Source organism: Apis cerana, linkage group LG15, assembly GCF_029169275.1.
Source record: "Apis cerana isolate GH-2021 linkage group LG15, AcerK_1.0, whole genome shotgun sequence".
Classification (NCBI taxonomy): Eukaryota; Metazoa; Arthropoda; class Insecta; order Hymenoptera; family Apidae; genus Apis; species Apis cerana.
In genome coordinates, this window is record NC_083866.1 from 8,775,567 (window position 1) to 8,786,925 (window position 11,359).

General features: G+C 35.8%; 2 protein-coding genes across 6 annotated transcripts in view; both read right to left on the reverse strand.

The window, feature by feature from the left end:
* LOC107997374 (uncharacterized) overlaps nt 1-4,754 on the reverse strand; it is a 10,081-nt gene extending 5,327 nt beyond the window's left edge. The window contains exons 1-2 of one of the 2 annotated variants that reach the window (XM_017055918.3): nt 3,586-4,754; nt 588-672 (exon numbers count right to left, since the gene is read on the reverse strand). In XM_017055918.3, coding sequence (XP_016911407.3) covers nt 588-632 — 45 coding nt within the window. In that variant the 5' untranslated portion in view covers nt 633-672; nt 3,586-4,754. Of the gene's footprint in view, nt 1-587; nt 673-1,483; nt 1,921-3,585 lie in introns of those variants that run through there. The other variant, XM_062086081.1, reaches the window with a different exon arrangement.
* A 1,285-nt stretch (nt 4,755-6,039) lies between these two features.
* Nucleotides 6,040-11,222, reverse strand: LOC107997415 (WD repeat-containing protein 44). Of its 4 annotated transcripts, XR_009832921.1 has the most exons (8): nt 11,089-11,222; nt 10,158-10,326; nt 9,682-10,066; nt 9,431-9,558; nt 9,186-9,323; nt 8,814-9,104; nt 6,866-8,723; nt 6,040-6,330 (listed from the first exon to the last, which is right to left on the reverse strand). XR_009832921.1 is itself a non-coding variant. In XM_017055994.3 (7 exons), exons 1-7 carry the CDS (start codon nt 11,154-11,156, stop codon nt 6,993-6,995), a joined length of 2,910 nt encoding a protein of 969 aa, XP_016911483.1. In that variant the 5' UTR covers nt 11,157-11,222; the 3' UTR covers nt 6,040-6,992. The 4 variants fall into 4 exon arrangements, 2 of the variants coding, with proteins under 2 accessions (XP_016911483.1, XP_016911482.1); XR_001766014.3 differs by having other exon boundaries at nt 9,431-10,066; XM_017055994.3 differs by having other exon boundaries at nt 6,040-8,723.
* Between the last annotated feature and the right edge of the window lie 137 nt (nt 11,223-11,359).

Consider the following 11,359-nt stretch of genomic DNA (forward strand, 5'->3'; position numbering starts at 1 on the left):
TCATTCATTTTAAACCTGTGACACGAAAATATTTAAAATGTTGGCGCGCCGCGGTGCGGAAGAATGAACGTTCCGTGCGATGGAGAGAGAGAGAAAGAGAAGGGAGGGAGAAAAGTAAGAAGCGAATCGAAATCGTGTCGGTCCCCAAAAGAATGCAGGCTGGTGGAAGGTGGGATCACGGAACCGGTCGTTTCGTGCGCGATTTTTGCGCGCGATCCTGCAAGACCGATTCGCGGTGAAGGCCCGACGATAAAACGTTACTTCGTAGTAGACGTGGATGAGCCGGATCGGAGCACCGCGCACCATTTCGAGACATCGACCGGGTCTCGAGTCGCCCTTAGCTCTGGGTCAGAGCACTGGGTAACGGCATCGCAGCCTATGTACCCACCGCGATATCTGGGTTATAACGTGGTAATTACCAGCGCGGACATACCGACCTATCCCCCTTTCCAGCGTGTTTCCCTTACCTACCGATCTCGGTTTTCGCCGCCGAGGGGATTCGCGCTTCTCCCGAAAATTTCGATCGGGTCGTTTTGACCTTCCGCCCTTTGTGATTAATCATCCTCCGATTATTTTATGATACTCACCCCCTTTAGTAGGAGACAGGTTAAAATGAAGATTCGCCACCGCATACCGCGTTAGAGTCCACGGTGAAGTATTTCGTATTGGTCGCTGAAAAAGATAATTTTTTCCTTCTTTTTATTCCGTCTTGCACGATAAAAGTCGAGAAAGATTAGGGAAAGGTTTTCGAGTTTTCCAAGTTTCGAAGGAAAGGGAAGAAAGTGTGACGCGATGTAAATTGTGCCGACGACATTGGCGGAAATCTGAATGAACGTAGCGATGAGAGAAACGAGAGGAAGAGAATCGTTAGTAGAAAATATTGAACGTTAAACGAAGGAACCGGTCCATCATTGGACACCTCGCTCGTGTTTAATCGTCAATTATCAGATACGCTCGCCTCATGCGACCACTAGGCCACCTGTCCCAAATTCCTGTCGAGTGTCCGGGTTTTCACTCCGTTACCTCGTTGCGCTCCGTGATACCGGACTGGCATGATCGATAACTACAGGCGTGAACCGAATTCGTCAAATCCTTTCAGAAAATAATCGTAAACCGTGTTTTATAGCACGGCTCTCTTTCCCAATCGATTCCACGATTCGCGATCGCGTGAAATAATCGATGGAACGGACGAAGGTAAATCGATTTCGCTGTTCCCTTTCCGATAATTCTTTCTTTCGATCCGCGCGGAAAGGAAAAAGAGAAGGAAGAAAGAAGAATCGAAGAACGAACCTGCAAACGTTCTCAGCGATCGGTTAATCCGACGACTATGGATAGTTCGACAATGAAAGGAGGAACAAATTCACTGTATCGCATGATTTCCGCCGCGATAAACACGCGACGAATTCAAGAGATTCTACGAGACTATCGACGGTCGAATGTAGGCAAGTAGGTTTTCACCCGTCGGTCTTCGCATTGTACGTACCGAATCTACTTACTCGGATTCGATGCTAAAATCATCCTAGCCGGTAGATTTCCCATTTCAGGTCAGACAATAGACGACGGTACATACGTGCGACAAATCGCCAATTCGGGATTTCAATGGTCGTTTATCTATTTGTCTTGACGACTTGTAATTTCTCCTCGCGGCTAACCTACTTGAAACCTTTTATATTTACAAAAATATATTTTTATCGTGACTCAGTGCTACTTAATTTCTAATGTTTAACAAAATTCTTACGGTGTCACGGTAGAGAGAGAGAGAGAGAGAGAGAGACGAGTTTTTAAAAATAACCTTCCTAAACCTACTTATGTGTATTTATGCCTATTTTTTATCGGTTATGAAATTAAATTACTTCTTCCTCCTCGTTCGCGCCATCATCTAAACATAAACGTTTCGTAGACGACGCTATAATTTCTCTCTTCCCTTCCCACCCTCCCTCCCCCTCCCCCTCCCGAGAAACGGCAATCTATTTCGAATTCCGTTAACGCGGCAAATCTAACGAACGCTTATTTATTACCGGCATACATTAGTTATTATATTTCGCTTCGAGATTCATGCCACGATGAAGACCGCGACACCTGTTTTTTCTTTCACTGCGAGGCCACCGTTGAATAAAAATCACCGGCGGCTGTTTACACGTCCGTTGTTCCATGCTAACCATGAATCGAGCACGCCGAAGATGTGGCATGGTGCCAAATACATATAACGGTTCCACCGGTGTGGTAATTCCGAAGTCAGGCATTCGCATAATAAATGCGTAGCTAATAATGACCTATATAGGAAGGCTTCGAATATATTTTCGTTCCCCTTCCTTCCTTCCTTCCTTCCTTTCTTTCTTTCTTTCTTTCTGATCGTCGCATGCGAGTCGCTTCTAGTCTCTTTCTGTTTCCTTAAATATGTAACGGAAATTTGCGAAACGTGGCCAATCTTTTTCTTATTTATCGACAAGATACATAAATTAATTTTTCCAATCGTCAAAAAAAAGTCGAAAAACCATCGATGGTGCGATCGAAGTTAATAAAATTGAAGAAAATTTATTTTTCGTATCGACGATCGAGCATGCTTGGCGTGTTAGTAACGCATACGTTATTCTCTATATCTAGCGTGCAGTCTGGTAAGCGCATGGTAATTGAACGTAATGGAGCAAACTGACAACTTGATGGCAATTCGATGCACTTTCCTTGTAAAGGTGTCGTGTTGCTGATTGATCAGCGGTGGATATCGCTATCGGTAATGTACAACGAATGAGTATCATCGATCGTTGTGAGCGTAACAGGTAGGTACATTGTTATTCGCGATTTAATATAACCTCGATCGAGTTTGTTTTCTACTTTTTATAACATATTAATGCTGATGTAACAGCAGAGAGAATATAATTAATGCTCGTATTCGTTCCATAAACACGTTTATTAAATTATATTTAAACGATAGATAATAATTTTTCATTTCGTCAGAATTACTATTACGATTGGATGTATCTAATATTTCGAGCAGAAAAATTTTGCGACCGACAAAGGAAAAAATTAAACGAGCAAATTAAAATCAATCGTGCAAAGGTATCCGTCACTTGCTTCCGATCTTTCGATTTCGCGGAGGACGAATCTTTCTTGCCGACTAGCAGTCGTCAACTGCACACGTGCACGTTGCGATAGAACGAAAGCGGTCACCAACCACGTGGTTGCCTATAACGCGACGCATATCCTATAGCATACGCGCATACATCGTATAATTCATTCGGTTCCACCTGACATTGTTAACGTACCGCAAAGAAACTTAAATAACCGCAATACTTGCGAATAATAGCTCAACCAAAGTGTTCCCCGATAATTGGATTTTAAATTATATACTTTATTAATATCGTTTGACAAATACAAAATCTAATCAAAAAGAATTATAACCTCGAGTCACGGGTCGAAAACGATTAAGTATTTAATTAGAATCTAAATAGTTTGATCGAGAATTATTTCCTTAATATTTAAACACGGATTGTCATCAAGTGTCGAACTCTCATTACATTTGTCTCTGTTGTATTCAGGGACAAATTATCGAAATTATTACACGATGTACATCATAAATTGTCTTACGTTTGTCCAATCGAGAGGTAGACGCCGAAACGCAGGGCTTCCCTTTTTCCTGATCCCGTGTCAAAGACGTGCGATGCGCAAAAGGAGAAAGATACGAGCAATGCACCGCACTGATTGAAGCACCATGTGCCAAGAAATCTCCGCGTACCCGCGCGGTCGGAGGCTATCTAAAGCACAAGACAATTGATCTCGACGACCGATATCTCAGTGACGAAAAAACGGGGACAAAGGCGACGAATGCGCGTGTAGAGAAGGTAGGGCCGGAGAGACGTTTCGTGAGAACCCAGTTACGGCCGATTTCCGATTCTTCCAAACCGACCGTGGTCAACCGTCCTCGGAGGGTCCCCGTCGCGACTGATCTTCCCGTGTTTACCGCGATGCACCACGATATCTGTCACGGCAGCTAGAAAGACACGTTACAGCCTGCTGTGGCTCGATGGTGCACGCGAGAACTCGTGGAGTCGGAATGGGGTACACCTGTCCAATATAGAGAGTATACTATAAACGTGGCGGCCCGCCCCCTGACCCAGACACACAGTACAGTTATATAGGTCCCTCACGAACCGGAGGATATCTCTTCTCGTTCGAACCACACTCCTGACGACCACGACCACGATTCTTGTGAACATGGTCGCGGTGGTGCTCCTATTCGTCGTTCTTGTCCTTCTCGTTATCCCTGTTATCGCGTGATGCGCGCCACTTGTCGGGCGTACGACACGCCGCGACGTCTTTAACATCCTTCTGCCTCCTCTATCTCGCCGTCCAGGTGCAGGTGAACGTTGTTTAGTTCGATTTAACGAAACGTCTTAACTTTGTCGCAAACATCGATTTGATCCCCGAAATTTATTATGGATGAATTCATTCCTCCGTACCCGAAGGTTTTGCATCGAAGTTCAAATGTTTCAACCTGTTTCTGATATAATTTGTATTATGTAAATCATGGAATTTGTTTTATTGAACGAACGTAGGTAATTACTTATAATTCAAAGAGGAATATCAAACATTAAAATTATGTTAATACGAAATAATTTCTATTATTATTTCTGAATAATCTTTATATACGATATATTCGTAATTCGATAAATTAATTGTTCGAAACTTTGTTATATCGCGATTTAAAGTGATATATATATATATATATAGTTCGAATCTAGATCGAAAACAAATGTTTTACGGTATCGTTTATCTGTTTATTTCGCATAAAGCGTCAAGTTTGTAGTACACTTTCATCCTAATTACTTACGGAACAATGTTTGCGTAGATACGTGTGTGCGTACTCAGACGTATGAATGTGTAAATGGGTGAATCAGTTGACAGTCAACCGGCTGGTCGACCGACCGACCGACCGACTGACCGCGCATACATTGTTGACCTATAGATGAGAATCTGCCGGTACTGTCTTCTTGTGTAACAATGTAGCAACATGATGATTGTTCGATTTCTTTCTTTCGTGAATAATATAACGAGAAATATATCCCGATAACGAGGAGTAGAACTTATTTTTATTTTTTTTAATTTTTTCCCCCCATTTAAATTTTAATCGTAAAAATTGGAACAGAGATGTTAAATGGAATGTAGAATGAAGAGGAAAAGTTGTATGCGAGGAGTTGACAGATGAAGAGACATTTCTAATGATTAATGTAAATTTTTTATGTATATTGTTGTGTGACGGCAACATAAAAAACAGACACGTTTTCATACATGAATACACTATTGATACATTGATATATTACATGATTATTGATTACTACGAGATCACAAACAATAGTTTTGTGCACGCCGCTGTCGGAATGACAATGTTGTTTAATAAGCGATTACGCTATCGCTTGAATCGTATATATATTTACAATTGCATTTACACAAAATACCTACAATTCTTTTTCTGCGTATTTACATTAGATTTACGATACAAATAAAATACATCATACGTTGTGATTCGATGGTTTCATCATCATATTTGCGACTGTGCAAAGTTATTATAATATGCTAGTGGCACAGAGATATCAACCATCTTACTTCACCACGCGACTGAATAGCGCATCATCCTCCAACACATGATTTATCAAATACATAAGAATCGTAAAATCGCAAAGTTTGAAACATCTTTTTAATCGTCCCTCGTACACGTTATATACGTCTTTGCCGTTATAATTGACACGTTGCGAAACAGGTATTTCATATATCTTTAAATCAGATTAAAATGACAGTTACGACATTCAAGTGTCGAACATTAAACATAGCGAGTATTATGAGTATTATGATAAATTTTACGTAATATTTGTGTACAAGGTAAATTCTTTGCTAACATCAATTGATTAAATTGATACTGTACGTATATAAATTAAATTTATATTGTAATAAAATTTCATTTTGAACATGTGTAGTGAATTTCTAAAATATGAATTATATTCGTACAAAAACTTAACAATGATGCGTTTTAACTTCAAATCACTGTTTTTTTTGTTTTTTTTTTTGTTTTTTTTTTTTAATTAATATATTGTCTTCGATGTATTACGCTATCTTATCATGGTAAAGTTCTAAGACATTTTAGAAACCATCAGGATTTGAAAATCCAATTTGATTCTCACAAAACGTTCTAAATACTATCCAACATTGATGGCCTAATGATGGATCATCAAGTATATAAATTAATGGTTATTCATACAATTCGTTAATTGTTCTATTCGGCCATTGCTTGCGTGCTTGTTTTTATTTATACTTTGTTTCTTCACCAAGGTGCTCTTTCTGTCGATAGATATAATCAAAACGAACAATTCCATTAACCATAATTTCGGCAAGATTTCATTCACGTACATGACCACAGTGAACCAGCACCGAAAAGATATAATATAAGAAAGAAAAATGAATAAAAATATGTCAAATTTAAAAAAGTGTTAAAAATACAATATCTTATAAAATTATATTGATACGATTTGTATTGTTTACTTAAAATTTTAATAAAAATTATAAATGTTATTTAATCTATAATAAATAAAAGATATTTTTGTTGCTTATTTTAATAATAAAAAAAAATATATATATATACGTATATATATATATATATATATATATACATATGTATACATATATATACATATATATATACACATATATATATATATATATAGATATATATATACATTGCCTGAGCATCACAAATTTATATATTTTAATATTCCTAACTATCTTATAGAAGCTTTCTTATTGTGAAGTAAGCCTTTTGGCATGCATCTCAAAATATTCTGTTTTCGAAAGTATTTAATACCTTAAAAGTATTTACCTTAAAAACAGCATACAGCGAGTTCTATATAATTCACTGAGGTAAAACAAATATTTGTATGTAATATTGGTGTTCTTATTGATCTTTTTTGTTTTAACAATAGTGCATAAATCAATCTAATGTTGTGTTACGCGAGAGCAGATGCTGGTAAAGAACTATGTTTAGGTTTTGTTTTATTTAGAAAAACCTTTATATAGCCATTGAAATCTGCACTCACAAGGACATGTCCACCACAGCCTTTAGTACGCTGCTCGACCACAGGATCAACGGGAGGAACATCTACGGTTGAACTACCTAATTTTGCATCCTCTTTATTTTCCCAATGTTCTCTCTCTTCGATTTGTTTAATAATACTATCTGGATTTGGTGCAAACACTGCACATGTCACTACGGCATTATGAGCTTTTATACCTTCCCAAAAATCATTTCGATCTCTACGTACGCTTGAAAATTTAGAATAATCATGATGAGTTTTCCAAATATAAATGCATTGATTTTCCGAGCCGCTAACTATATATTGCCCATCTGGGCTGAAACTTGCTTTAATTTGACTACTGACATTAACGTAACCTTTGTATTTGCATGATAGATTTAAATCTCGTAAATCGTACAATCGTATACGACTATCATTTGAGGTAACCAAAATTTTATCTTCACCTGGCATAGGTTCAATACCGCTAATCTTTCTTCCCGTTGAATTTTTACCTCTTGTTGATCGAACATGTATTTGCGTGTGATATTTCAATTGATCCGTGTTGTAAAATATACATCGGCCATCGTAAGAACCAACCACCGCGAATTTTCCATTTTGACAAAAATTTGCAGCAGTAATCAATTTAGTTTGTCCATCGACTTCGTTCCACACAGCCACCTTCTTATCTGGAATATTCCACAATCGAAGTTTACCATCCAATGATCCGGAAAGAAAATAACGATCATCGCGAGGATGAAACACTATTGCTGTAACAAAATCGATATGCTGGAAACAACATAAACATTCTTTTCGTGATATATGCCAAAGTCGAACAGTTTTATCCATTGATGATGATAGGACAAAATAATTTTTGGACCATGAAACATCAAGCAAATCCGAGGTATGCCCGGTATAAGTGCAAAAAGGCTTTGGCATAAAAGGACTTTTCGTCCCTTCTATTTCACTAAAGGCACTAGCCACAACATTAGGATCTTCCATAGATTGTTGTGAAACCAAAGATTCTTGGGAAGGAGTTGGGCTAACTTTCTCGGCATTGTATTTAGTTCGCATATCTTGAAAATACGTAAAAGCATCCCGCAAAACCCAAATTCTTAAAACTCGATCTTGACCTGCAGTAGCAAGTAATCGTCCGCAAACTGAAAATTTCATACACCAAACAGGACCTACATGTTCGCCACTCAAATCTTGAACATGCTGTAAACAACTAAATTCATATGGTCCTTTATGACTATTAGATGCTTTTAATTTTATATACTGCTGTTCACCAGGATATACTTCATCTACTATATCCATAACATCCTCTTTATGTCTTGCATGCGATACTTCTTGTGCAATAGATTTTGCTTTGTCCATTGTTTTTTTTACAGTAGATCCTAAGAATCGTTTTAACTTTTGTGTTTTTTTTCGAACTCTACCAACAGATACATCTTCATCCGGTGGTATACTAGACATTTTACTATCAACACTTTCTTCGTCACTTTCTTTTTCTTTTTCTAGACTAGAATTACTTATATATTCTGAAGTAAGTCTCATAATATGAAGCGATAAAGGATTAATACATTGCGGTAATTTATCTTCTGCTATACTCAATGGTACTCTTTCTCCAGTATCCAAGTTTAAAACAGTTACTTGCTCCAAGATTTCCTAAAAATATTATTAACGTAATATTATTAAAATATATATACGTATGTAATAAGAAATAACATTTTCTAATTTTCTATCAAGTATATATACCATATCTGTCAAACGTTTTCCAGAATCTGTTCTTGTTCTTACAAACATATTTAATTGCTGAACCATATCTTGATCACCTGCTGATTTTCGTCTTTCTTTTGAACCTTGCGGACTTAAACCTGATAATTTATGAGGACCTAAAGAATATCGACCGATACTGTTATTAGACATGGATCCCAATGGACTATTAGATTTGTCACTCGACCTCACGCTCATTAATTCAGCTTTCATTTTTTCCACCCTTTCCAGTTCTTCGGTTGATGGGCCTTCGGCTTTCGACTTATCTTCATCCTATATAAATAATAACAAAAATAAACAATTTATATTTGATTTGATATTTTAAAATTGTATTTTACAAATATATAATATTACTTGTGGTTTAACAACATATTGTCCTTTCGTTGCAGATCGAATATCAAGAGAATGTTCAAATTCTCTGGTAATGGATTCGATAGTACTCGCAGGACTTGGTAACGGTGACGCTGATAATGCCGATTCCGTTGTAGAAGGCTAAAATTATAAATCTATATTTAGTTATTTTATTATTAATATCATTCTTAATAATTTTACAAAATATCTTTTTTATTGTAACAATATTATATTAATAAATATCGTACTGCAAGATCAGAAGGTGTTTGAACTTTTGACTTTTTTTTACGTCTTGGTGGTGCGACAGGTATTCCAACCATAGTAATATCTTCATTTGATTTTCCATTATTCTTTGTACTAGCGATGACATCAGGTTCTTGAAGCATAACAGTCTTATCATTTTGTGAGTGAGAAATATAATTGGACCTACTGTTAACAGAGGATTCCTGAAGGATATCCCCTGATAACGTAAGGATGCTGGAGGACTGGGACACCTTACCAGATGCTGTGTCCTCGTCTTTGCTTGGAATACTAGCAATGGAGGACATCTGGCTTTCACGGGTAAGGATGGCAGAAGGGGGACACTGGGTTACATTTGGTGCAAGTGTAGTAGACGCACTGTCCCCAACTCCAGCTAAAATTCGGCCCACTCGTCCTAAAGATGTCATGCTTTGTAAACTAAGAGTATCATGTTCTATAATCCTAAATGGATGCGTTGTCTTTGAAGGAGTAGGATAAACACCCTCGATTGATGATGTTTGACTATCTGGAGGGGAACTATTAATTGCAATATCATCATCTTCTGTTTGCATACGTTGTCTGAGTTCACGAAATCTTCTTCTACCTATACTTTTATCGGTACTTGAATCTTTCCCATTTTCTTCCTATTTAAATCAATAAATTTTATTAAACACTAATAGAATGATAAATACATATATTATACATATTACAACTTTAATATTGACAACTACTTACATTTTTATCTTTATTAACTATACATTCTATCATTACATGTTCCTTTGGTTCTACAATTGGTTTAGGTTGAGCAGGTTTCACAAAAACATCATCATCCATTTTTTTGGATGATTCTGATGTATCCTTATTTTGTGTTTCAACACTGATAGAATCACGTTGTTTATTTTTCCTAAGAAACCAAACCAAATTTTTTAATTATAAAAATAATTCTTTTAATATGAAATATAAAATAAGAAATATATTATTTTAACAAATTTATATATTTAAATAAATTTATTTGTATATCTATTTTATTATATATGAATGAATATATATATGAAAATATATATATTCATTCATATTTGAATAATATATAAAAAATGAATATGTATAAAATTTTTTTAAATATCATATTATAAACTCTAAATAAATAAAATAATTGTAATTATATAAACAAATATTAAAATTTAAAAAATGTAATTGTATTAAAATAAATGAATGATTTATTAAATAGATTAATAATTCTTCAAATACATCTATATAATAACAAAATTGTTTCAAAATTTCCTAAATTAACAATATTAACATTTAGATCCATAAAGAATTTGTAAATTTTGTGATAATTTCATACGATTATATGAAAATAATCTGATATAAGTATTTAAATTCAGACCTAACCAAAGATAATTACTTTAGAATATGATACGATAATAAAAATTAGATATATAAAAACGATTTAAAAAAATTTCTGTATATATAAGAATTTTAATTGAGATATATCGAATTAAAAAGAATGAAAATTGGAAATCAAATTTTATAATAAATAATTTTCTAGTTATATCTAAACTAGATATATATAATTTATGCAACAATATTTTTTATTAAATATTCAATATATACGAAAAAATTATATTCGAAATAAAATTTTTAATAAAATAAATTAAAAAATTACCGTGCATTATGATGAAAAGTATCATCCTCTGCATCAAAAAATTCTTCGGAATCGCTGCTTCCAGACATTGTCGTCTGCACTGAGTGATTGGTAATAATACTCTTCTCCGCATCGGTACTGTCAAGGCACGTCACGCGTTTCGCAAAATCGCGAACACTAGGGCCAGGTCGAAGCGGCCACAGGATCGTAAGCGGCACGAAGTCATGATTTGACTTCTAATAGCGGTTACACAAGTGCACAGTTTTGTGCTGAATGCACTGGTGCGTATTTC